Source organism: Falco punctatus (genome assembly GCF_963210335.1).
Source record: "Falco punctatus genome assembly, chromosome: 4".
NCBI classification, from domain to species: Eukaryota; Metazoa; Chordata; class Aves; order Falconiformes; family Falconidae; genus Falco; species Falco punctatus.
Window position 1 is genome coordinate 51,931,189 of NC_137583.1, and position 27,259 is coordinate 51,958,447.

Genomic DNA, 27,259 nt, shown 5'->3' on the forward strand with positions numbered 1-27,259 from the left:
GAGCACCTCCATTGCCTGTGCTGTAGGTGACCAGTCCTGGCTTGTTCGTGCCGCCCAGGGAGAGCACCGCAGTGAAGCTGTCACAGGAGAATTTACTCCTGAAGCACCTTAACATGTTATCGTGTTCCTCCACTCCCTCTGCATGCATTTTAGTATTCTTCTAAAAGTCCCGTGGCTGGCAGGGGAGGCTGCTGCTGCAGCTGCGTAAGGCACAACCCAGAGTGCTTAAAGTATCTCGGTAGCTGGTTGTCAAAGCTGCAGCTGTGGCAGTCTGCCCAGTGGCTATTGTTTACAGTGCTTTGCCAGCAGTTTGGCATGGAAAGCAGTCTCATGCAGCCTTTGAGGAGTTTGAAAATGCCCTTAAGAGGTCAATCAGGAAAAGGCAGTAAGTCGGAGTTTTGCTTTGACCGTCTGGAGTGAGGAATGTGGAGGCTTCTAGCTGCCTTCTGCTACCAGATCCAACCTGCTCTCCAAGAACAACCTTACACAGCACACAGCAGCATCCATGGGAGTGTGACACTCTCCTGAGGGACTCTTCTTTTGCCCAGCGTGGTTTGTGATGGAGTAAGAGCTGGTGTTCATGGGGGCACGTTTGCATCAAAGCCATTTCATAGAAAAGACAGGATTGACACGTGCCACTCTGAATTCAGTATTTCTAAATAGGCAAGACTTAAAAGCCATGGGTGGCAGCATTGTAGAGCCAGCCAACATGGGCAGCTGTGGGGTTTGGTTGGTAGAGGTGACTGGTCTGTGCTGGAAATCCAGCAAAGAAAGAGCAAGGGCATTTCTGTTTGACAATAGGGAGGAACAGTATTCATTATTTTTCTAAAAATTCGACCATTAAAGTCCACTTTCCAGGAAAGACTCAATTCTGAGGCATCTCCTGAGGAGTGTGGTTTCTGTGTAAATAACTCTTTCTTCTGGGAGTTGTACTGGGGGAAAGTGGGTATGAAGGTTGGCACAGAGATGGTACCAGGGTGCAGCTAACAGCGAGATCATCAAAGGCCCCATTGAAATGCCATCCACAAACCTCAGCTATGGCTGCTCCTGTGAACTGTGTCATGCTGCAGGGAAGAACAAACTGACCTCCCCGTGTCTGTGCGGGTTTTCTTTGAATTCTGTTGCAGCTCCCCTCCACCCAAGCCAGTGGCATTTGAGCAGTTCAAGGAGGAGTGCGGAAGTGAGATCAACCGGATCTTTAAAGAGAACAAAAGCATCCTCCTTGCCAGGAAGAAGAGAAGCAGTACAGTAGCGCAGAGGATCAACTTCATCAAGCATGAGATGGAGGGCATCAAAAAGGCTCTGGAGGCTCAGAAGCAGGAGCGGTGGCAGCAGGGTAAGTTGCTGTGTGGAGACTGGCCAGTGAGAATCTGACAGAGGAACAAAGCCACTGGTTTCAAAGCAGTTCTGGTGGCAAGACCAAGACCACTAGACCCCTGCTGCTGCCCTGGGCACTGGGGAGGCTGGGCTTTCTGCCCTAGCTCTGCAGCTGGCCTTGTGGTTTGCCACCTGATTCCTCCACCTGAGTCCTCTACACTTCATCCTCGTTGAGTCAGGCTCTAAGTTAGTGAGGTGAGCTGTGATCAGGCTGATTCCTCACCCCACGCTTTGGTGGATTAAGCAGTGTGCTGCTGACAAATGCAGGTCAGTACAGTGCAGAAATCATGGGTAGCAGGCTTGCCCTTACAGTGGTGGTGATGTACAGCATCTCCTACAGCTTGATTTCATGTAAATTAGAGTCTAGTTTATGAAAGTAAAAATGCCAAACTGCAATATACTAGAGGAAAAATTGGGGTAAGTGCCTTCTTCCTTTGCTGCAGCAAAATATTTGTTAGGTGCAATATACCTGGATGAGACTAGGAAGTGTGTCAGGTTTTGTGCTCCCTGCAGCAGAGCTCCCAGGAGTCAGTGCTGTTGCATTCTGCAGAGGAGCAGAGAAGAAACGACTCTGGGTAAGGAGAGAAATCTGAAACAAATGGCTTTAATAGCAGAGCAGTCTAGAGTGCTCTGCATGTGCTGGTGAGGAAGTAGCAGTGGTGTTCCTTGCATGCAGAGAGGATAGCAAAACAACTCAGTCCTGTGAAACGACAGTCTTAACTGTCATCAGGCAATTAATTAGTGGAAAATAAGAGGGAATGAGAGAGAAAGAGACTGGTCACCAGCAAGCAGGCCCTGAGTAGCGAACGAGGGTCAGAGAGGCAGAGCCAGAGTGAACACTACTCTACTGGTTTCCATTTCTCTTCCTACAGAAAGACTTTTACAACCACACTTTGCAAGGGGCCTTTGCCCGTACTCCTGCAAGATGCAAAGCTCTTTTGGCTAAACAATGAGCAAATCAGCTCGAATCTATATTGAAGTGAGGGTCTGTCTTTTCATGGGCTAATTGCTTCTTTTGGGCCTTTGCTCTTTATGATGACATCTGCCAACTGGTGGTTTATTGTGGGTGCTGGAAATAACAGGAATAAATTGATTTGAGGGAAACCAAGAACAAGAGATGTCTACCAGAGGGACGTAGCACCGGGCTAACTGTCCCCAAAGGGCTGAGCAGCCCTTTGTCTCAAAGACCTTTACTGTGGCTGGCCAGGGAGTTTTTCAGTAGGAGCCATAAAAGCCCTATGTGATATCCTCTAGCAGGCTGTCATGTGGGTGTCCTTCTGTGGAGCCCAGTCCTTCCTTTTCATCTGCACATGTCCCAGTTTGGAGATGACTGATGTCTGAGCGGGTTCAGGAGTTCAGCAGTGATTTCTGCCCCACACCACTCCAATGCTGTATTTGAAGAAAGCATGTCTAAGGAAATGTCAATTCTGTGGTTAACCTCAGTATAACTGGGTAACTACCATGTGGTTTGAAGTATAATGACTGTTCTTCATCCCTCTCCACCCTCATGAGAAACCTTCATTCCCTTTTCTTACCCTCCAGGAGAGTACGTTGACGAGAAAGGACAGATCATAATTGATGAGAAGGAGTTTTCACTCATCATGAAACTGAAAGACCTGAAGGAAGAGTATAGGTCTGGTTATGCTGAACTGCAGGACCTGAAGGCAGAAATCCAGTACTGCCAGCATCTGGTGGACCAGTGCCGGAACAAACTTGTCTCAGGTATTGGCTCACCAGGGCAGTTTCTGAACAGTCTCCAGTCTAGCTGAGATAAATCAGAATCCCAGAATAGTTTGGGTTGAAGGGCCCTTAAAGAGCCCCGAGTCCCACCCCTGCCATGCGCAGGGCCCCCTTCCCCCAGCCCCGGTGGCTCCCAGCCCCGTCCAGCCTGGCCTTGGGCACTGCCAGGGCTGGGGCACCCACAGCTGCTCTGGGCAGCCCGTGCCGGCGCCTCGCCGCCCTCACAGGGAAGGATTTCTCCCTCAGCTCTGATCTCCATCTGCCCTCTCTCAGTGCAAAGCCGTTCCCCCTTGTCCTGGCGCTGCAGGCCCTTGCAAAATGTCTGTCCTCATCTTTTTTTATAAGCCTCTTTAAGTACTGAAAGGCCACAATAAGGTCTCCCTGGAACCTTCCCTTCTCCAGGCTGAACAGCCCCAACTCTCATCAGTACTGAAGCATTTCAGACATGTTGCATAGAAGCCAAGTCCATCATCCTCTGCTGTCATTTTTCTTGTTGCCTTCCAGACTTGTTTTTTATTGAAGATTATGTTTGTGGGTTGTTTTTTTTCCTTTTTGACATAACACTGCATTGCTGCAGATCCTCTCTCACAGATGATGACATCCTGCTCCTTGGTCACACCACTAGATGCAATGCTGTGGGTTGACAGTGCTCTTGCTGATGGCCCTTGTTCTCACCCTTGTTCTCATGTAATAGAGATGGTGACTAAGGAATTGCACTGGGCCAGGGCTTTGGCTCTACAAATGTCTCCTCTGTACCCCTGTGAGATGCAGGTTGCAGCATTGCAGCACAAGTGCCTTGGCAGGAAGCTCAATCATTTTAGCATGTTCTTGGTGAGCACCACCCTCGTGGTGATGAGTCACACCCCTCTGCTGAGGGTGAACCCAGCAAATCTGTGGTGTGCTCCACTGCAGCCTGCTCAGTTTGAATCTGTAGTAATGGGAGTGTGGTCCTGCTGTGTCCCCAGATTTGTCTCGTCTGATGGAAGAGAGTAGGTGTACAAATGCCAGAGCCCCAAACATTTGGATGCTGTGCACATGGCAACACTTTATTTTCTACAAACTTGCCAGAGCACAGCTTGTATCCATCAGTGCATCCCACGCTGAAAGAAATGCATGGCGTGTTCCGGGAGATAGTCAGGACCAAATCATAATTATGCAGAAACTTTGGCACTGATTCCCATTGGGTCCGGGTTTGGCATTTTTTGGGTGCTCCAGGTGCTTGCTGTTGGTTTAAACATACAGGCATGGACTCATTCAATATCTGGGTCACACCGGAGTGAAGAGGCTATCCTGGAGCCAAAACTGGGGTAAAAAGTCAGGGGTGTTGCATCATGTCCACATGATGGCTCTGCCTTTAACCTTGTTTATCCTTCATGACTCCCACGACAGAAAGCAGCTCCGCTCCTGTGCTCCGTGCTGGGCAGCACAGCCTTCCTCGGGGGCTGCTGGTGCTCCCACTCAGTGCTGAAACGTGCCAGAGGAATGGAGCAGAGCACAGCCACTTTGCAGTGGGTGTCTGGGAATTGCCTGGTATTAATAAGGACATAATTCCTGCTGCGTCGCAGCACCTGCTGTGTGTTATCACTGGCTATTATGGGACGGAAAGCGGCTGTGCTTCTTTAGCATTTGAAATCTTACCCCCGAATATGCTGACCCCTCAGAATGGCTAGCTGCACGCGGGACGGCTCGCTGTCTCCGGGGCGCAGGAGCAGTGCCATCTCGTGGCCACTGCCCCTCGGACTGCACAAGCCCAGGACTCTGTCCCCCAGGGCCAGCCACTACCTCCCTGCCACGACGCAGGCAGCAAACTTGCCTCAGCACAGCCGATCACCGCCTGGCCGGGGCTGGAAGGGCCCCCTGGAGCCCCCCCCTGCTGAAGCAGCTCTCCCAGGGCAGGCTGCACAGAGCCACGTCCCGGCGGGTTGGGATGGCTCCAGAGAAGGAGACCCCACAGCCTCTCCGGGCAGCCTGTGCCAGCGCCCGGCACCCTCTGGGGAAAGAAGTTTGTCCCCAGGTTCCGCAGGAGCTGCCTGTGGTGCAGCCTGTGCCCGCTGCCCCTTGTGCTGCCGCTGGGCACCCCTGGCAGGAGCCTGGCCCTGTCCTCCTGCCACCGCCCTGGAGGCGCCTGTGGGCATCGATAAGGGCCCCCGAGCTGCTCCTCTCCAGGCTGAACAGTCTGCTCCTCTCCAGCCCTCTTGGCCTTCCCTCCTGTGGGGGATGCTCCCGTCCCCTCATCACCTTTGTAGCCCTAAGTGCCAGCTAACAGTGCCCTGTCCTTTTTAACCACCTTTTCTAATAGTTTCAAATTCAAGAGCTTGGAGTTCTGAGGTCCCATCTGAGAGTTTAAGAGCTCTGAGGTCCCATCTGATCCACGGGCAGGGAGGCAGAACCAAGCCATCCTCGTCTCTTTGGTTGTTACAGCTCTGTTTATTGCCCTCTGCTTTGCTTTGCAGAGTTCGAGATCTGGTACAACGAGTCCTTCCTTATTCCCAAGGATGTGCAGGAAGCTCTGAAGCCAGGTGGCAACATCAGACCTGGAATGATTCCCATAAACAGAGTCATGTGCCTGGTGAGTTGTCCTGGCAGCTCTGCTTATTCTCCTTGAGAGCCACGTGTGGCATGGTAATGAGGGCACAACTAAGTGCGTGGGAGAGGAGGGCATGGCAGCTCTGCCCCTTTCTCTGAGCAGAGTGGCTGGCATTGAAGTGCTATCTGTGATGATGAAGAGGGCAGCTATCTGGAGATATATCGTGGCTTCACATTAGCTTTACCCTTAAGAGGCTAAAATAGGACAGAGTGATTGAAGTACCCAGTCATCTGCTGACTATCAGTAATCGGGCAAACTGCCCAGAGGTGCAAGGGGTAGTTGGGAGCCTTGTTTCCAGTCTGTATGATCTATGATGTTTACAGCTAAACATCAGTTTACAGTTTTTCGTGTTGTGGCAACTGGTACTTAGCCAGCCCTCTGTTTAAAACCCACCGCTTTAGGGTACCCAGGGTCTTTTGTCATTCTTGACAAAGCACATTTCTCTTAAGCTTCTCATTTGCCAGACTTGTTGGCATTATTCCTCTGAAGTCATTCCAGGTTTTGTCCTTCGTTGTTAAATGTCAGACTTGAAACCTTCATGCTCTTTGACAGGAACATGGTGGCAGTGCTTCCACTCAGTCTGACATGACAAAGTGATGCACAGCAAGGAGGGAGATCCCACCCTGGCTGCCAGGGGGATCGGTCCTTTGTAGGTATAAGGCATCTCCTTTATTGCTGTGTAGCCTCTGCAGATCATGGTGAACAGCTGCTGGGGACAGGCCCTAGGTCCATCCCCCCCAGGAGCCTGTCCCCCTCAGGAGTAGGGAGCACCCACAGGTGTTTGGGAAAGAGAATAAGCAGGGTGTGAGCTGTGTGACCCCTTTCCTAAATGCACAGCCACATTTCTAACCAACGTGTAGTGGGGGACATGATGGGTTTGGCTTGTTGGAAGGAAAAGAACTCTTGTCTTCAGGTGTCTGATTATTTTGACTGGTGGTAATCTCAGTGAAGCATTTTCTTTGCTTCCTTCTAGAAAGGCATGCAAAGAGCTTTAAAGCTGATCAGAGACAGCCTATTCCCATCCTACTGAGTTAGTTCCCTTGAGGGTATGAGTAACAAACATGATGTGAGAAAAAAAAATGTAGTGAGTTTACTTTTAAACAAAATGTTGTGATCTACCAGACTGTGGGAGATTTTGGATACTGCATAGGAAAGTATGTAGACCTGCATAGGAAAGAGTTAAAAAAAACCCCAAACCAACCCTCAAACCCAACCCTGCATAGGAAAGAGTTAAAAAAAACCCCAAACCAACCCTCAAACCCAACCCAAACCCCTTTGGATAAAGAGTAATGAGGTCAACAGGAAAACCCTGACTGGCTGCACAGGTGCAGGATGTCCCTCTTTGGGGAAAAGAGGAAATCCATCACTAGTCACTTTTACTAACCTAAGTTACTCAATGTATTCATAGAAACTCCCTTAATGGTTTTCAGCCCTGGATTTCTTGTCATCATATCAATTATAACCCCAAGGATGGATGACGCATGCCTTTTAGCAATGCTTTGCAGCTGTGTCAAGTTGTTGATGTTACAGGCAGAAATCTTCTGGCAGAGGATAAAGTGTCCTGGTAACATGGCTCAATGCTGGTTTCTCCTCCTGTTCCTTTCACTGGGCAGTTCACTGCAGCTTCCCAGTCAGTGTCACTGGCTGTGCTGAGGCCCATACCAGTCTGGGAGGAAACCATCTCATTTTCCTCTGGAGGTTTGTTTCTGACTTACAACCATTTTACCTTTTCCAGACTGGCTGTTCATTTCCTGTTCTAACCCATATCTCCAGGGTGTACATCTTTTATTCTTGGCTTGATCGATTTGGCCGCGTGCCTTTTATCACACCAGATTTTCACTGTCACCTTCTCCAGGCTACTCATGAACCACCACAGAAGGTGACCTAAAAATCTGCTAGAGCTATCCTCACATCTGGCATGAAAGCATTATATACAAGCTGGTATCTTAAAAAATTGTACTTTGTTCAACCCACGTTCCTCTTCAGTGTGCTCAACACCTTCCAGACGGTTCCCTGGAGAAACGTGGGCGTGAGCATCAGCTAGCTGGGCTCAGAGGGGGCTGTGCTGAAGCTCAGACTTCCTTTGCACTGTGAGATTGTCTTGCAGCGGAAGGGAGGCTGTCCTGTGGGTAGTTACAGGCAGAAGCAGGGCTGTGAGGAGACAGCTGAGGGAAGTTCCTTTGGGGCTGTACACTTGCAGATGGGTTTTGCCCGAGGTCCTGCCCACATCTGCTCACCTAAGGTGTGGGAAGGAGGTACCTTTCACTTCCAAGGCTTCGGAGAGATTGTTGAATCAGTGTTCAGTGTGGCAAATGGGATCGGTTGTCCTCTGTATCTCCAGGTGTGTGTTTTTCACATGGAGTGGGGTCTGTCTTTCTGCCGGCAGGAGGAAGATGAGCAGGAGAGGTTCGAGCGCATGCAGGAGAGAACGCTACCAGACTGCCCAGCTTCAGTCTCATTCTACAAGGCAAAAATGAGGATGGATCAAAAGGTAATGTCAGCTGGGCCCAGTTCCACACGCCCCTGCCGATGTGCGTTGGGAGAGCCATCCTGCGCCTCGTTGCCAGGTGGGGTGTAGGACTGTTCTGGAACAGATGCCGTTCTGGCTGTACCCTTTTGAAAGATGCTGGTTTGGTTCCATAGCGCAGTTAAGCTCTACAAAATGTTGTCTTTGGATGGTGTAAAGGTCCCATCCTGTGCTGAACTTCTGCTAAAAAACAATCTCACCACTTCTCACTTCTAGTTCCCCCCTGGCAAGGGCTCACCTTAAGATACCACCGAGGCCCTGAGCTTAGCAGGACTTCAACAAGATTGGGTGTCTATGAGAGTAACAGGGCTGCACAGCTCTATCAGTAAGGATTTTCAAGGAAAATGCCTCAAAAACAGCTCTTTGGTGCTCAGGAGGAGAAATTCCCAGGGTTTCTTGTGGCTTTCTTTGAGCCTGCTGGGATCTGTCACTGGTGGAACAATGCTGGCATGATGGGGGTTATTTGGGCAGCTTTTTCCAGCACCACTTGGGAATGTGTTGGAGTTTTTTTTGGGGAAAAAAGCTTTACAGGTAAGAATTCTGCTCTGAAAACTGAGCTCTCATTAACTATCCTTTTCGTTTTTCCGTTGCCAGCACACATACACCAGAGCCATGTCATCCCTCGAGCAAATGCGCAAGAAACCCGGGCTCATCACAGCTGCTGGGAAGAATAAACCCCTGTCATTTCTGCACGTCACATAGCAGATTTGGGCTCAGCCTGGAACCCAGCATTCAATAACCAACCTTGGAAAGTGCCTCGCATTCATGTCCACAACAGATTTCTCAAAATAAACAGTAGGAAAAAAACCAAAACCCACCCAACTTTTGTGCAGCTACACTGACAGTTATTGGTAATCAGACCCGCTGTTTAGACAGGAAGCAAGCCAGGGAGTTCAAATGTCAATGCTTGTTTTTCTGAGTGTCTCTGGAAAATGCAGTGTCACGACAGAGGTGTGCTGTGGACAACCCAGGCTGCTTCTTCCTCCCTCCTCCCCAGTGCCGGAGGCAAGAGCCTCCTGGGCTTGCTACTGACAGAGTGTCAAGTCATGTCTTTGCTAGTTTGATGCTCTCAGGGTGGATCCTGAGAAGCCAAGTCTGGGTGAGAGCAAGTCCTCCCTTGGATGGAAGCAGCCCTGGGGCGTTTGCCCTCCTGGACAGAGGAAGGGGCTGCAGGGGTGCACACAACAGAGAAGTGTTTATCACCTGTCTGGCGTTAGACGAGGCAGCATTGATTTATGGCAGCCTCCCCACTGCAGCGCAGCAGGAATAGGGCAGCGTTTGCCCACTGCTTTCCAGGAAGGTGATTCAAATCCAGGGTGAGACTGTGGACCCAGCACCTGGAAAGCTCCCGAGGATACCGTGCTGCTTCACCAGGCTGTTGTTACCTTCACCCCCCAAGCAGAGCATGCTGAAGGCCTGCTGGAAGTCCTCCTCCTCTTCCTCTAGTACCAGGGAGGTGTGGGGCAGACTCCAGCTTGGCATATGCCACGGAAGGCTGCATACCAACCATCGGGCCAAGAGGGTCCCATCTCCTCCTGCTGCAGATGGTTCACGGCCACACCAGTCCTGCCAGGGCAGCGCTGGGGCTTTTCCTGTGATTTACCTGAAATGTCGAGAGATGTGAGATCTCACAGGGCTCCCTCAACACCCAGCTTGCCCAGGGCGCAGGGCGAGTCGCACGCATGAGCTGGCTGTGTCACTGGGTGCTGTGATGCCTGGGTGCCACGATGTCTGGATCCACCTGGAGAAGGTAATGAAACAACAAAAATTAATTTAATACCCACCTGGATAATGACAGCAGCACGCACCCTCTCGGGCAGCTCTGGTGATGGCAGGCAGCACTTCCTCAGGCCTCACCCACCATCAGTGTTGGCTCGCCTGCCCGCTCCTCTCAGTGCCTGTACTACAGCTGTGGCTCTGAGGAGCTATGTGTGGATGTGGGCCCGTATATATGTATGTGTATATATATATGTGTATATATATATATATATATATATGTATATATATATGTATATATATATGTGCTGGTCAAGCTGCAGGCTTGGCTTAAAGGGGCTCTGGGGTCCAGGTCCTCCTCGGAGTTCCTGTTTTTTCTCTCTGCAAGGAATAAAAGTGTCAGCCCCAATTTTTATATCTACTACACGTTTGGGGCAGCCCTCGGTGCTTGCCCTCTGCCACTGCAGCCAGTGGGTGCCACTCGCCGGAGCAGCGAACGCGCAGGGTCCAGTCTGTGTTTGGAGCTGCTGCAGGCAGGAATCGCTTCTTTATCCCTCTGGGAGGTTGTGGAGCCCCGAGAGCTTCGAAATTATTTGGGGAGCTGTAAGAATAATACTGAAAGCCCCAAAATGCAGCACCTGTGCTCTGTGGCTGCCAGGAACACCCTGGCCGATGCCTGGCAAATCACTAGGATTCCTGGAAAACCCACTGGCATGTCACTGGAGTTACTGGAAAACCTGCGGGCACTTAGTTGGAGCTTTACGGGGTGATGCTGGCTGGGCCCCGCCGAGGGAGGGGATGGGGGACAAACAGCCCCCACTGCCAAAACTGGCACTAGCCATGGCAGTAGTAGCATCCCTGAATTCAAGCATCCCAGGTTGGAGGTTTTCCACATGCCATCCCCATTTACGTGGAATGCTGGGAAAATTAATTAGTCCAAGCTGTTCAGTTTGATTTAATTTGTTGCAGCTCACTTCTGTTACTGTAACGGCACCTGCTGCCCAGAAGTGCTGTGGGCAACAGCCTAGAAACCACCTTTTCTTTGTGATTATCAATTCCCAAAGGCTTAAAAAGCTGCTGAAGTTCAACCCAGGCTGAATTTCCCAAGGAAACGCTTCCACAGGAACTGAGCTAAGCCTTCCCCTGTACTTCCACATGGGTGCTGCTCGGCAGTGGGTCGTGGTGGTCCCTGTGGCCCTGCTGCCTGCGCCGTGGTCCCAGACCTGGCAAAAATAGGCAAGAAAACTCAACCTTGGATGCTGCAAGTGTGGTTTTGAGGCTCCTGCGGGAGCGGGTGGGTGTCCGGGGTGCTCCATCCGTGCCTCACTGGCGGGGCTCACCCTCGGCTGGGAAGCCGGTGAAATAAAACAGTCGGTGAAGGGACCAGGGCGGTTTTGAGTGATTTTTTGGTGTTTCTCTCCCAAACGCGGCTGGGCGCTGGCACGGCCTGGGGACAGGCACCGCCCTGGGGTGCAGAGACCCTCGGAGCAGGGGAGCAGGGTGGGCACGGGACAGCAGGGCTGTGCCAGGTGGGATCCGGGGGCAGATCCCAGGGCTGTCCTGAGGTGCCACTGACCTGGGAGTGATCCTGGGGTGCTAGTGATCCTGAGGTACCAGGAATCCCACAGGTGTTGCTGTCCTGTGGTGCCAGTGTCTAGGGGTGTGGGTGATCCCAGAGGTTTGGGTGATCCTGGGGATCATCCCGGGGGTGATGTTGGAGTGCTGGTGATCCCAGGGTGCTTATGTTCTGGGTTTCAGGTGATCCTGAGGTGCTGGTGCCCCAGGGTATGGGAAATCCTTGGGTTGTTGGTGATACCAGAATCCCAGGGTGCTGGTGTCCTGAGGGGGAACCTGGTGATCCCTTGCTTGATCCTGGTGATCCTGGTGAGATCTTGGTGTGGTCCCAGTGATCCCAGGGGTGATTCCGAGGAGATCCCAGTGGCCCTGTGGGCTGATCCCGGGGGTGATCCTGAAGAGATCGCAGAAGTCTCATGAGCTGATTCTGGGGGGGATTCCAAGGAGATCTTGGCACCCTGTGGTTGATCCAGGAGCTGATCCCGAGGAGATCCCGGTGGCCTTGTAGGCTGATCCCAGGGGTGATCCCGAGGAGATCCCAGCAGTCTCATGAGCTGACCCTGGGGGTGATCCCGAGGAGACAGACTCCGGCGGCCCTGTGGGCCGATCCCGGGGGTGATCCCGGCGATCCCGCGGGCTAATCCCGGTGCGCGGTGTGGGCCCCGCCGGCGATCCCGCGGCCGATCCCCCCCGGCCCGATCGCGGGGGGCTCCCGCGGCCGGCGCCGGTCGGGGGGAGCGGAGCGGAGCGGAGCGGCGGCGGGCTGGGAGCGGCGGCGCGGCGGCGCGGCGGGGAGGAGCCGTGCGGCCGGGGCGGACTCGGCGGCGGGCGGCGGGCGGCGGGCAGGGCAGGGCAGGGCACGGCGCGGATGGCGGGGCCCCGCCGGCGGCCGCTGCAGCGCGGGGCCCGCCGGAGGATGTGAGGCGGCGGCGGCGGAGCCGAGCCCCCGCCGGGCTCGGAGGGCGGAGAGGGGCCTCCCCCGCGGCCCGGCCCGCCCGAGGGGCCGCGCCGGCCCCCGACAGCGCCCGCCCGACCATGGGGGACTTCTACGACCCGGAGCACCCCACCCCGGAGTAAGCGCGGGCCGCGCAGGGGCCGCCCCGAGCGCTCCCCCCGCCGCGGCCTAGGGCCTGCGGGGCCCGGCCGAGGCGCGCCGCGTCGGCGGCCCCGCGGGGAGCCGCCGGGACCGGGGAGGGGGTAGCGTAGACGGGCCGGGGCCGGGCCGGGGCCCCGCCGCCGCTGCCCCTTCCCTGCCTGCCGGCCCGGGACGCGGCGGGCGGGCGGGCGGGCGGGGTAGGCCGCGCATCCCCGGCCTCGCGTGAGCGCCGCGGCCGGGCGCCGGCTGGCGGAGGCCGGGCAGCGCTGGCGGGGGGGGGGGGGGGGGGGCGGGGGGGGAGCGGAGCGGGGCGGCGGGCGCTACTGGCGGCCGGGCCCGGGGGCGGTGGGGGCCGGCGGTACCCTGCCCGGGGGTGGTGGGCCCGGGCCCGGCCCGGCCCGGCGGGGCTGCGCGGTGCCGCCTGCCCCGCGGAGGGAGGCCGGGCGGTGCGTGCGGACGTGTCCCGGCCTCCCCGGGGGGCCATTTTTCCGCACCTTTTTTACGATTTTTTTCTCTCCTTATTTTATTTTTGTTGTCCGCCCCCAGGTGTGAGGAGTTCCCGAGTCCCATCTTCATTTTGCCCCTGGAATCCCCCCTGCAGCACCCCCCCGGGTGGCCCCTGCCCTGACCCCATTTTCTGACAGGAGGAAGGCGCCAGGCTGAAGGGGGGAGAGCAGCCTAATGGCTGGAGAGCTCTGGTGTTCCTCTGTGCTGGGGATCCTCACCAAACCCCCCACACCACGCCAGGGCCGCTGGCTTTATCTCTCCTTGGGAGCAAGCCGTTCGTTGGGTTCCCGCTGGTTGCGGTGGGGTTTCTTCCCCCTCCTCTTTCTTGTTGGTTCTGAATGCTATTTTTACATTTTTAGACTTCCTTCGTGAAGGATTCGGGTGCTTCGTAAACTTTGCATGTGTGGCATCCCCGACGCGCAGTTGGCTCTGGGGTGGAAGGAGGCAGACACCTGGCATGTAGCACACCTCTGTGCAGTGCTTGGATTGGAGGCAAAGCTAAAAATGGCGTGTTTTGAGCAAGGACAACAGAGCAAACCTTTCTGAGCGAGCGCTGCGAGTTCTGTCTGTGCCCACCTGGAACAGCTGAGGATCTGTTTTAGCTGAAATGATGCCTGCGGCCGAGCCTGCTAAAATTAGTGAGAGACGGAGGATTTCATTTTGAGTCCAGGTTGTGTGTTTTGCTAGGTGGGGCTCCTGCCTCTCTGCCCATGCAGGAGAGCCTGGAGCAAGCCCTGCACCTGATATACCTGAGCTTAACCTCGGCAGGGAGCGACGGTCACATCCTGAGCAACCCTCTGGGTTGAAACAACTCTACTATTCATCCAGAAAGTGTTAGCCTGATTTAGGTATTTTGCCTTTTTTGTTTGGAGCATGAGGGATCCTGTCCCCAGGCATTGTGGTGTGTGGTGTTAAACAAGTGTCACACCGAGCTCGACAGTTAAAAGTGTACAGGTTATATCACACTGCCACTTGTTGTCTAAAACAGTCTCAAGTGTTGTGAATCTGGACTCGTGAAAGAAGCCAGAGCGGTTTCTCATAATGGTTTTTAAAAAGGAAATACTAATTTAATGATCTGACTTTGGGGCTTTCTCAGGGTGTATGTTCTGGGTTGGGACTCTGAAAGCTGTTGGGAGATGTTTGGATTTTTTAGGAGCCTTGTTTCCCCCTGCCTGCCTCGAAGCCTGGTGTTCTGCTGTGTGTCTGAGTCGTGTTGGCCACTGCGTTAACGGCATGTCTTATTTAGGACGCAGTGTGTCTGCTTTTAGCTTGAGAAAAAGATTATGCGCAGTAGTTCAGCAATGGATTTCTTCAGAAGTGGGGGTACCTCAGTATTCATTGTCTCATTCCTTGCTCTTGAACATCACGATATTATAAATGTGCCATACGGTGTGTCCAAGGATCCAGTTGGGTATTTCCAAAGCATGGTTGGCCGCTGCGGTGGAGAGTGGAATTAAAAACAAACTATGGTGGCTGTGGGATATTGGCTGCTGCTGGAGATGGGGACTTCCCCCAGTCCTGTACCTGCTGGGAGGTGGCTGAAAACGGTTGTGCACAGTGTGTTTTTTGGAGGAGTTGCTTTTGTTGCTCATAGTGTTGTGGAGTTGTGCTGCTGCGAGACCTGGGGGCCTGGAGAGCGTTGATCAGAGCTCAGTGATGCAAGCGGAGCCCGGTAAATCGGCAGGCTCGGTCTTATTTTGCATGGGAATTACTCACACAGTGGTTTGGGTTGGAAGATCTTTAAAGATCATCCAGTCCAACCCATGGGCAGGGATGTCTTCCACTAGATGAGGTTCTCAAAGCCCTGTCCAACCCAACCTTGAACATGGCTGACGATGGGGCATCGCTAGTGCTCCATGCTGGCTGTGGGAGGTGAGATATTGAGTCAGGGAGCTGAACTACAGGCGACTTGAATATGTGCTGATGGTGCTTACTGGAGTCTTCCTATTGGCAAAGAAACTCAGGCCAGCTTTTGCCTGGTCGGTTGCTGTCTGCGTCCCACTCAGCAGCCAGAGCTCAGGTTCTTGAGAACTTCAGTGTCCAGCAAAACCAGCCTGCCTTGCCTCTTTGGGTGCTCAGATTTGGGCTGGCCTGAGTCCGTGAGCTCGGAGCCACCACCAAGCTCTACATGAGGTCTGCAGCTTCTCCATGGAGCTGCCTGACGCTGACCAAGACCTACTTGATGGATGTTTATATCTTAGGCTGTGAGCAGAAGAAACTTCATCTCTTCCTGCTGGTTACTAGAGCTGTAGTGGTGGAGCCAGTACAGCCCAACCTGAGACAAGCAAGCACTTCCTTCAAGAAGACGCTGAGATCAGCCCTGGCCACTGCATACCAAGGGTGGAGGACCCTCTTAAACGAACCATACATCAGTGGGGTTGTTGCTTGGGGCAAGATGGATTGGTTTCAAAGTCCCAAGGATTTCTTTAGCTCACGTTTGTGCATTATGATGAAGACTGAAGGTGCTGCAGCAGGTTCCCTTGCACATCTCATGGTTGAAATGGATTTATCCTGTGCTGCTGCGCTCCCCAGCTTGAATTTAGCTCCATTTTGGGGAAGGTGATTTTCCTGCTGTCCTGCATCTCTGCAGGCTGGTGATGCTGGTGGGGCTTGGTGGTGGTTTGGTGAGGTTGGGGTTTAGGGCCAGTGCATTTGAACACCCTGCTGATTTGGTTAGCGTGATTTGATATGCATTCAAACAGCCTAAAACTTCAGGTTTTTGGTTGTGGCTGTTACTCCTGGTTTTTTTAATGGGTGTTGCAGCTGTAGAGACTCATGGGCTGTTCAGCGTTCATGTCACTGTGGGACTTGGTTTTTGTTGCCCATAGGCATCTGGATTCTATTTGCTGCTTTTCTCTAGGGAAGACAATTGGTAACATCAGTGCTCTTGGCACAAGGCAGAAGCTCCTGCCTGGCAAAGGTGCTGTGGTTAAATACCCAAATTCCAGTCAAGTAGGTTGTTTTTATCCATTGGGAGATGCTAATGAAAAGGAAATGCTCAGTTTTACACCTGTGTTTCCCTTTGAATGCTTCTCCTCTTTATCAAGGAGACTAATGAGGGTCCTGTGGGGTGCAAAATCAAGAGTAGTAAGGGAGAAACATGGCTTTCGCTGACTGTGTGTACCTGAGGGTTTTTCAGCTCCATGCTTAAGCCTTACTGTCTCTGAAAAGTCAGTTTATTTAAAGAAAATTTGCTTTATACATCTGAATTTGTCTCAGTCGTAGGAGGAGACCTTCACCTGTTTGCCTGGCCAGTCAGTAAGTTACCAGACAAATTTCTCACTTGGGTTTTATTATTTCTTTTGTCATCTTAGGAAAATTCCCAGCTGGACCCGAGCTTTCTGAGGCTGGTTGCTTGCAGCGGAGCCAATTTAAATGAGGTCGTTTATCTCCAGGTTGGGTATCTCCAGGAAGGAGATGTGGATGCCATGCAGCACTGCCCATTCTACTCTTGCCTTTTTCCTGCTCCATCCGCAGCATGGTTTTGGTACTGTTGCCCAGTTCCCTTAAAAACAAAGCCTGAGGTTTGTTGCTTTGCTCTTGGAGAAGTCATTTTCATCCTGGTTTTTGGTACCCACCTTTGGGTCTTCTTATCATTGTTGGGTTTTGAGGGAGGAGAACCTCTTGGCTTGTCCTTCTTCCCTGGATTCTTGTGCAGCTTCCACCCACCATTCTGTTGTTCCTACTTTTCCATCTGCCTGTGGTCCAGAAACGTGGCATGCAGCAGAGGCAAAGTAGAACTGCAGTGTTTAACTTCAGGGGAAATTTAAAAAAGGAGGGGGGGGCGGAAATAGGTCCACGTTTTGGCTTTGAGCAGTTGAAGTCCCTGTGGTTCCTGCCAACTGAGATGCCTGTAAATAGGAAAATGGTGCATTTTTTCAGGAGCCAGCCATGTGTAAGTGTGCTGGGAATACTTTTTTCCTTTGGTTTTTAGCATTTTAGATCTGTGGCTTGGTGGTGCACCTCTGCAGTGGAGTAATTAAAAATGGAATGACGTGTGCGAACGGGACAGGGAAAGTCATGGCCTCAGGATGCCTCCCTGGGAAGATGTGCTTGAGCAGTTGGGTTTCTCAAAAATGAGGAAATTTAGCAGCTGTAGGCTACCCAGGCAGTATATTTTGAGTTCCAAGTCGTTCCATGTACCTTTAGTCACCCAGACACATGCACAAATAATTATATGCTTCACACTTAATATGTAAGAGTAGCTAATATGTAAACTCAGCTCTCCTACATGCTATGGTTTGGTGATTGCTCGGAAAAGGGACAGAGAAATCCCTGGTTTTTGAAAGGAGAAGGCTTTCAGATGGTTCTCTTGTCTTGATTTTTTCTAATTCTCCCTCTGCAGTTTAATATTTTCCTTGCAGTGGCTCAAAGTGGGCCTAAAGCGGATAGGTGACAGCCTTCCTTTGAGGTCCTAGAGATCTGTTGACGTAATTCTAAATATAATTTGTTTGTGTGTATATTTAGACAGGGAGAGAGGATTTATAAGTACCTATTTTTAATAGACACAGAAACAAAGAAAAATTAATGTTTGATGTATGTATTTGACTTTTATCCCAATTAATAGACTGGCTGCATTTTATTATTTAGATGATTATTTAGATTTGTTAACAAGCTGAGCCGTGGTGTAGCGGTGGAGCCACACAAGCTGTTTTGGTGCATCTCCCTTGGTGCTGGAGGAAACGATAAGGAGGCGAAATGCTGCGGTCCAAAGGCTCAGATTGTCATATGTGGTTTGACACCCACGTCTGTGCAGCCACCTAACGCCGCAGGCGGGGCCGACAGGAGCAGCGCTGGTTTTTCCATTTTACAGCATCCTGGGCTATGCTTCATTTTCATTTTTCCTTACCACAAAAGGTAGGAGTCATTGAGAAAAAGTCTTGAGAAAGTCAAAGTGTGTGGCTCTGGGTTTTGTATGTTTGGTAGGACACTTGCTGAAATAGATATTTTTTTTTCCTTGACTTTTTTTCTGGCTTTTCCCATTATTTTTCTTCTGTAAACATCCATAAAAAGGCTCCATCCATGCAGCTGCCCCTCTCCAGCGAGCTCCAGCCTTTGGAGATCCATCCCAGAGGCTGCTATCCCCCAGAGCGTCTCCTTACAAGCCCAGGGGCTGATGTGAAGCAGGACCTGAAATTCAAGGGAAACGTGGGCCAGGAGTCAATGTTTGACCTGGAATATTGATGCGGGAGGAAGGAACATTGGGGCTGGGTCTGGGGACAGAGCTGGAGCCTGGGCAGTACTTGATGTGAAGCAGCATTTTCAGGACCAGTCATGGATTCCTGCTGGCCTTACCCACCATCACTCAAAGATTTTTGCTGTTTCCACAGCATCACACTGTAATTGCATTATTGCCTTCCTATTTGAAATGCATCAGCGGAGGTTTTGCAGCTAGAAATAAAAAGCGTGTCATTCTAAGTTAGCAGAAAACAATTAATTTTAACATTTACAGCCTTCTCTAGCACCAATGTCCAACAGAAAAAAACTCCGGAGCCTAGTGCCTGGAGTTTGCTTGCGCAGCCCATTCCCAGCTTGCACTTCTATTGCAAATTTCTGGTACAAAGGAGGAAGGAGGTTGAATTTATCTGCTCCTACAGTAATTTCCCTGCCTGGTATCACCTTGTGTTTAGCATTGCCACAGCAACCAGCTGTGATGTTGCAGAGTGATAGCAGGGGTGCAGGTTTTCACTCATTAGCTCTCATTTCTTCTTGCTGTGTTAGGCTGGGTTTAATCTCACTGAAATAGTTTGATTTTAAAGCACTCAACTCTCCAGGAGCTGATGTTGCAGGGGACTTCGGTTTATTTCCTTTTATTGAATTGAGAGCGGATCCCAAGATGTCTCCTACTGTTGACTTAACCTGCCAGGCAGGTTTTGTAATAGACGATTAAACTTCATCTATAATTACGTAAGAAATAAATACGTTAAGAATTTTATACTAAAGCAGCCACCTTAAGCTTGGCTGGGGCGTTGCAGCATTATATTTACAGCACTGAGACAGCAAAGCTTTTTGTAGTGCATGGTGTGGGTTGCAGTTTGTACGCTTTGAAGTCTGAATTTAGGGACACTTGATTATTCAAAAGCATCTTCTTGTTAATCATGGGATGAGTTTGGGGTAAGGACGGGATGTTTTGTGGATGCAGACTTAAGTATGGTGAGTTACGGAAGTGTTGGGTGTTACATGCATGGCTGTGAATTAGAAGGTAACCTTGCTATGGTGAGTCAAGGTGAAAAAGTACACTAAAATTTCATGGGTTTACCTCCATGTGAAGGTTGTAGGATACATCTTTCGAGAACCTCTCCTGCTTGGGATGTAAGGGACAGCGCTGCTCCTGCCTGCTTTCTATTTTGGGGAGAAGGGATGCTGGGGACCACTAAGGTACCACGTCTGCGTGTTGGGCATTGCGGGTGGCACACATCCCACTGTCCTGGCGTAGGCAGTGTAGATGTTCCCACCTCACCCGGTGACACCAGGCTCTTTGGGTCATGGGAGACCTCCCTATCTGTCAGCATGGCCACTGGTGTGGCTAGCCTTCTCCTGAAGCAGGTAGGCTTCTGCAAACCCAGCCTGCAGTGGGAAACAGAGAGAAATCTTTATTTGCAAGGCATTTTAGGAGGCAAAGATGGCCTGCAGTGCCAGGGAGGGTTTTTGCCACGGAGACTTGGTGATGCCTTGGTGATGCCATGTTAGCAGTTTTCCTCGCCTGTGCAAGGCAACCCCCACTGGTGAAGTGGAATGGTGATAGCTGCTGAAGGTCTGTTCCTGCTGGCGGGCCGGGGGTGATGGAAGGGTAGAGCCCCCCTCTGGTTTTACCCAGCCCAGTGGGCCAGAAGCTGCTGGCAGAAGGTGTGGTGGAGCCTGGGAGCTGCCTTGGAGCCGGTGGGCTGCCCTAGGGTCTGGTCAGGTTCTTCCCCGCCTTGCGCCTGCCCTCTGAGGGAGGGGCATTGCCTCTCTCTGTGGATTGGTGTGGCTTTTTTTCCCTTTTAGCACAAAGAACTATTTACCCAGAGCCATTGCTCAGGTGAGGTGAAGCCACAGCCTCTGCGTGGATATGTGGCGGCCTGAGCTGCGGAGTTCTCTCCAGGAGTGGAGCCCTGTGCTGGTCACCGGTAGTAATGATTTTGAGTCTGCTTAGGTATTTCTATTTATTATTTTAAATTCAGTGTGCTGTCGGGTTCCTTGCCTTCCTCTAGTTCCCCTGTTGCTGCAGAGGAATGCTGTAGAGTGTGCTGGTATTTCTCGGAAGCTGGGTGTAGCCTTTTGCTTTTCAGCAGGATTTAAATACTGAGATTATTTTCCTGGTATCGAACATCTTTAAACTTAATTAGGGCAGGTGAACTTTTTCTGTGTGTTCTGTGCATTTCCATGATTGCATGGGATGGGTTTTAAGCAAAACTGAAAAACAAACTGTGGGTTTTTTTCCTATGAATTCCACTAATTGCTTTTCCTTCCGAGTGCAGAAGCGTTTCCAGCCTATAACCTGGCAGTGCTCGCAGGTGGGTGCTGTGCCGTGGCAGGCAACAAACGTGACCGTCCCCCTGGGTTAGGACAGCAACGACCGTAAGGGAGAGGGAGTTTTGCAGAAGGCTGGCACTTGCTTGCTCTCCTTTTATTAATGAACTTGGGGGATATTTACTATAAATCTGCAGCAGAATATTAGAAGTTCCTTCTGGTGGCAAGCAGTTTTGGCTTGTAGGGCCAGTACCACCAGGACATGCAGTGGGGTAGCCGTGATGTTATGCAGGCATAGTCCTAAAAGCAGTTTTGTGCTGGTGGGAAAAATGCCTTGTCTTGTGGTTGTACCATGGTGGTGCCCTGCTTAAATCAGTGTCACAGCCTTGCTGTTGCAAACACTGTATGTAAATGTATGAAAAGGTCTGTGGCCTGAAGAACCTGGAAAATAAAGGTGGGATAGTGGGGGCAGATAAAAAAAAAATGGGAATGGGGATAACCACCTTAGTAATTTGTTGAGGGTCACACACAGGCTGTTGCAGAGCTAGGGATCGACCCTGAGCTTTTAAGCCTGGCCTAACCCAGGCTGCAGGAAGGTTTTAATTTCAGCCTTTTGGATTGTTGGAAATTGTTCAATGAAGTAAAATGATTAGTGAAATAATGACCTTGCCTCTTATGCTGCAAGCAGTAGTGTGCTTTTATGCTGGGAGCGCTCTGGTTTGTAAAGATGCATGGACTGTTGGTTTTAATGTGCTTTTTGGGTTTCTTTGTGCGACTCCTGTCCATCCATCCTGCTGGTACCACAGGGAGGGAGCCGTGTCCAACCATCCTGCTGCTGCTCCTGCTTGTGTGCTGCAGGTGATAAGCCAGAGGTGATAAACTGCATTTGCCCAGGGGCAACTGCAGCCCTGGGTGGACCCATGGCTTGGAGGTATGCACACTTTTTAGGAGTTAATTGCATCAGATGGGGAAAATGCGGTTTCAGAGTACCTTGCATGCCTGAATCGTTTCCTTTTGTTGCTGATCTGGTGGAAGGGGGGTGATTTTGTGGCAGGGATTACCTCAAAAGTGATCCCATTTAAATTTTGTTGATGGAAGGGCTCTGGCTTTGAAAGCTGCTGCTGAAATCTCTCCTTCCCTGCTGGGAGAGGAGGAGGAAGCTTTCCAAGGACTGAGCCAGAAGCTGTGGTTTTGAGCTAAGCTGTGAATTTCTGCCCTCTTTTTGTCACTGTCACTCTTCCGTCCTCCCCCCGGCCTGTCCTTTCCCTTGCAATGTCGGTGCTCTGTTGGTAAATCCCTTGCCCGGCTGCCATGGGAACAGCATTGCTTATGGTGATTGCTGTCGCGTTGTCAAACTTGGTTTCTTCTTCAGATGTGCCCTGGCACTGAGCAGAAAGGGGAGAGCAGGAGCCATGTGCGTGGTGAATTTGGGAATTCCTGGGCAGTTTTGGGGAAGCAGCAGGGTGCTGCAGAACCTTTGTTGGAGCAGAAGATTGGAGACCACTGGACAGTGTTTTTCTTCTTAATCAAGTCTTTGTCCTGAAGCAGAAGATCCTCGCTTCTCTAAAATGCTGGTAGTATTAACACAGAGATAACTAAATAATCAGAAGCTTTGGCTCCCAGAAAATCCCTCCAAACCTCAGCTTGTGGCTTTTTGTGTGCTCCTGCCAAGGTCTCTTTTTTCTGATGCACCTTCCTCTGCAAGACGAGCAGCCGCAAAAGCAAATTGTTTTCAGAAATCCCCCTTTATCCCCTTTATATCTTCCCCTTCTCTTTAGGGTTTGGTCACTGTTGGGTCAAACTGCCTCGGGAAGGGTCTGCATGGGCTCTGCCAGACCCAGGGCTTGGGCAGAAGTCCCTTTGCCAGTGCTGCCAGCTGGCAAAGAACAGGTGGTTTAGCTTGTGCTATTTTTAAATTTTTTTTTTAGCCTATATTTTCCCCAGCTGCGGAGAATGGAGTGTAAATGCTTGTAGTAAAAATTTATAGTGCTATAAGTTTTCCATATTGTGTTGTAATGCCTCCTGAATCTGTTCTCCGTGGCTCTCCTCCAGCTAGATGAGAAGTAGGACCCTGGGCTGGCCTGAAGTGGAAGCTACAACAGTTTAGTTTCTTAATCTTCTTCATGCCTGCTGTTGAAATGGCTCATGTCCAGGGTTTTTCTTGATTTATAAAGTTAATTTCAGAGGGCTGTATTAGGAGGGGGCGTTCACTGATGATTACAGGTGACTCCATACACCACTAACCCAAAATCTATGTTAAAAGAAAAATCCCTTTCTGGCATAGTTGTGACTATGCAGGATGTCACTCAACCCTCATAATTTTTGTAAATGAAAGAAGAAATAGTTCTTTTCAGTATATTCTGCTACTTTTTTTTCCTGGAGTGTTCAGTCCTCTCTGTTCTTTCATGTTTCAGCACAGGAGAAGTGGTGTCTCATCTCCGGCTCCATACTTGGAACTCCAAGCCCAGAGAAAACACCGTGTAAACCAGCAAATGCTGGTTTCGGAAAGCAGGGGCTGGGAGGGCTGGATTTGGGGGATGTGCTGCAGGGCCAGGTGTATGCTTACAGCTACCTTGACCTCATTTTCTGGAGAGCTTGGCTTGGTTTCAAGCTTCTGTTTAAATAAGATGCTTGATATTGTTAGTGATTCCCCACACACTCCCGCCCCCGGGTGTGCTTTAGCTTTTCCTCTGTCTGTGGCTTTTTGGGAGAAGGAGCAGGATTGTCTATTAACTTCCCTGGTGTTTTTTTTTTTTCTGGTTGTACATTATCTGGTTGTGGTGCAGTATTTTTGGGAGCTGGGACACTTGGGTATTAAAACCACAATGCTCTGTACACAAGATTTCACAGCTAATTTAGCACCGTGTTTCAGTTAATCATAGGAACTGCTGCACATTTGTCCTTGTTTTTTATCTCTAGCTGGCCACATTAGAGTCTAATAAACCAAGTGTGCAATAGCACTTCACACCTGTAAGCATTTTACCAAATTGTTTGGTTTTGAGGATGGCAGGAACTGAATGAGAGCAGGACATTGCCTACAGCGTCGTGGTGCACTGCGGCAGCAGAAGCCGCTCTCCATTGCTGGCTGGGCAGTGGTGAAATCTGCCTAGATGCTGCATTTTTGGCTTTAGGCCCTTGCCAGAATTGCACATTTCCACCCAAGGTGTTAATTTGTGGAATGTCCGCTGGTTTGCTCAGCACCAGTGTTCTAGATGAAGGTGGTGGCTGCGTTAGGTGCTGGGGGATTCATGGGCAGCTATGGAAATCCATCTGCATCCCCATGCTGGCAGGGTGTTTCTGGCTAACCTGGCCTAAGCAAAACAGGCTGGAGGTTGGGATTTCCTCTGGTTGAGTGCTGAGGTTTTGCATTTTGTTTCCTTTGTTCAGAAAAAAAGGTAATTACTGAGGCAGGTAGACTTTCAGATGGACCTATGCTAATGCCTGCACAAAAGTTCATCATCAGCTTAAACCAAGGTGAGCCGAGGGGAGCCTTTTTAGTGGGGCTTTTTAGGCTTGCAGCATTGTTAGTCTTGCAGGTGTTTAGATAAGAAGAGCTTTAGGCTTCCAGATTTTTCTCTCTTTAAGAAGAAGAAAATGAAAAAAAAGAAGAAAAAAAAGGGGACATATGGGAGACTTTTCAAGTTTTGTTTTAATATAGACCAGCATTTATCATTTAGACTTCAGAAACCTGAAGGCATGTTTTTGTTGTTTGCATTTTTAGCATAAGCAAAGCCTGCATATAGTTCAGATTATGGAGTGGATTGCATTTTAAAAATGAGAGAGGTCTCATTCATGTCAAGCTGTTGAAGCAGCTAAGAAATGCTGGAACTGCTGAACCTCAGAATTAAAATACAACCTTATTTTTTATTGACATGCCCATGACAAACCTGGGATGTTTCCATGAGTAGGAACACTGATAAATTTTAAATATAAAGAATTTTGGGAGAAACATGGGTCTGTAGCCTTAAAAAAAGTCTTTCCTGCAAATACAAACTCCATACTATATTGGGATTTGGGATTTACTTGCTGCCATAATTGCTCGTGGGTGCTCCTGGGTGCCGTCATGCATTTGTGAGGTGTGTGCAAGCACAGCTTGAACTCACCTGACTGATATTTGTCATTAGTTGATCAGATCTAATGGGCAGATGAGCAAAATTGTTCTTTAAATTTTATTTTTGGGGCAGACCGATTTATCTTTTTTTTAAATACTAATACATAGGGCTGCTGTAGACAAATAAAAGATGGTACAGTTCCCAGTTCTTTTGTTTATTTTTAATTTATTAACCACTTGTTTGTAGAGGTCTTCAGTTTTACTCTGAGTTTTTATTCTGGGTTTTAACAAAACTTTTCTCTTGATGCTTACAGAAATGAGCCACTAAGTGCATGAATTCAGTGCTAATTTTAATAACAGTCTTCCTTTTATGTACCTGCAGATAGCAAGGTGCAGCAGGAGGGGAAACAAGTGGGATTACTCTAAACCTCTGGGGCTGGAAACCTGCTGGAGAACCTAGAGTTGTGGGTTTGGATGGATCCCCAGCTCGCGTACGCTCTTGTTGTGCCGGGTCTCCTGCGTGCCAACTCCTTCCTCAGGCTTGTAACATGGGGATTTTGTGTAACTTCATACCCAGTGTGGGCGGAATTTGGCAAAAAGTTTTTGAGCAAACAGCAACACGTTTGCTAATTTTGGAAATCTATTTATATTTTTTTTTTTATCTGGGGCAAAGGAAGATGCTGTAAATGGAAATGGGATCCATAACCCAAGCCAACTACCTCCTTTATTAACCTGGGTGAGGGCACCTGTAGCAAGGTGGGATGAGTGTCTGCTGCTGCTGGAGGGGTAATTCAGGAGGGAAAAGCACTTGGGCATAAGTGGCTGAAATACCGCTGCAGAGAAGGAATACTGCTGTTCCTTCTCTGAGAAGAATTACTTCTCTGTTCAGCAGAAATAAAATCGTTCATATAGGCATCTAGGACTATACAAGATACATTACTGTCTTATCTGCTTCATTCTTACGTGTTTTATTTTAAACAGACACTTTAATTTATGCACCATCTTATATTTTGTTCCTTCTTAACTGTGTTCTATCTTGTAATATTTTCGTTTCTTTCTTGATGCCCTTTAAGCTGCTCAAATTTTAGCAATTTCCCCCTCTAAGGACAGACAAGTCTCACTACTGAGGGGCTTTAGAGCAGCAAGATCATCCATTTCCTCACCTTCTCCTGCAAGATTTTCTCTGGGTTTTGAACGGCTTCCACTATCTTTTTCCCCGCCCCCCCATCAGTGTATTGCAATTTTCTTGCATGCTTTGACCCCCCATGCAGAAGCTGGTGCTGTGCATTTGTGGTGCAGCTGTTTTGAGGTGGCAAATGCTGAGGCTGCTTTACCAACCTGGCATCTTGTCCGGGACATCTGCTGCTGTGGCAGCAAGCTTTGGGCAGGATGTGAGCTTAGGGCTGGCCTGGATCGTGCCGTGATTCCTGCTGTTTTGTAGGCCTGCCCTCTTGGAAAAGAAAGTTTTATTCTTAGCTTTCAGTTTTTGGAGACCTCTGCTTTGTGTACTTGCCAGCATTTTAGTTTAATACCGGTTTTATGCCATGTTTTAGCAACAGGAGCAAAAATGGATTGTTAAGAGGAATTAGTTACTTCCTTTACTCTTACAACAGGTTATTAATTGTACAAACTAAACTTTGTTACCTGTGTCCCAATATCTGGCTACTTAAACCTGTGTTCTTATGTATGAAGAGACAGTTACTTCTTTTTAGTTTAGGACCTGTTGGTGGTTGTTCTGTGCTGCATCACAACGCGTCTGGTTATGGATGTCTTGAAAATCTTCATAGAATCATTTAGGTTGGAAAAGACCCTTAAGGACTCCTTAAGGAATCCAGTGTTTGTGTCGGGTCTTGTTGGGTGTTGGCTACACTAGAGCTCAGTGCTGTTCTCACACCTTGTAAATGCTTAGGTTTAACACTCAAAATATGTGACTGTCAAGAGGGACAGTTTCCTAGAAATCTAAAACTCCACTCGCTGTGATCCTAAAAATGAAACCTCCTTTTAGGCCCTAATTTGTGTCAGTGCTGTTCTCAGAGGGCTTCTGATCTCCTCTGCATCAGCAGTATTTTGAATTCATGGCTTGGGTAACCCCATTAAATCACATATGCTCCCTTGTAATCTCCACAGCTTGCTTAAACTCATGGCTCATGTTTCCTCAATGGAAACAAACCCTATTCTTGCTGCTGTAAGAATAATTTATAGCCTATTAATAAGCTTTATCAATTGGTTGTGAGCCTTCGTAGAGGCAGGGCTATGTTACTGCTGGTGATAGGTCTTTCTAGCAGGTTGCTCCTGATTCTCTGTTGATGATGGTTTAAATGGGGAGATAGGTGGTTACTGGCGTGCCGTCTCTGCGTTGGTCCCTGCCTGGGTTACACAGAAACCGAGAGCTTTGGCTTTCTTTTCCAGAAACTGATACTTCTCATTAGCTGATGCTTGAAGTGAAATCTGTGAGCCTTTTCTGCAAGAAAACTTTCCCCGTGTTACCACAACAGCACCGAATTATGGCTCAAAACCTGATAAAATATAGCAAAAGTCCAGCTGAAAACTCCCCCTGTATCTATAAGGTAGATGTAGAAAAGGCTGTCTGCCTGCAAACATAAAGGTTAGGTGAGTGGAGAGCGTCTTGGG

At 49.9% G+C, this 27,259-nt stretch overlaps 2 protein-coding genes across 5 annotated transcripts in view; both read left to right on the plus strand.

The window, feature by feature from the left end:
- KIF9 (kinesin family member 9) overlaps nt 1-9,048 on the plus strand; it is a 28,987-nt gene extending 19,939 nt beyond the window's left edge. For all 4 annotated transcript variants that reach the window (XM_080385770.1, XM_080385772.1, XM_080385773.1 and 1 more), the window contains 5 exons: nt 1,128-1,336; nt 2,920-3,099; nt 5,571-5,686; nt 8,091-8,195; nt 8,826-9,048. In XM_080385770.1, the coding sequence (XP_080241896.1) occupies nt 1,128-1,336; nt 2,920-3,099; nt 5,571-5,686; nt 8,091-8,195; nt 8,826-8,933 (718 nt within the window). In that variant the 3' untranslated portion in view covers nt 8,934-9,048. The remainder of the gene's footprint in view (nt 1-1,127; nt 1,337-2,919; nt 3,100-5,570; nt 5,687-8,090; nt 8,196-8,825) is intronic.
- Nucleotides 9,049-12,387: 3,339 nt separating this feature from the next.
- The window catches only part of SETD2 (SET domain containing 2, histone lysine methyltransferase), a 67,927-nt gene continuing 53,055 nt past the window's right edge, over nt 12,388-27,259 (plus strand). The window contains exon 1 of the mRNA XM_080385751.1: nt 12,388-12,595. Coding sequence (XP_080241877.1) covers nt 12,558-12,595 — 38 coding nt within the window. The 5' untranslated portion in view covers nt 12,388-12,557. The remainder of the gene's footprint in view (nt 12,596-27,259) is intronic.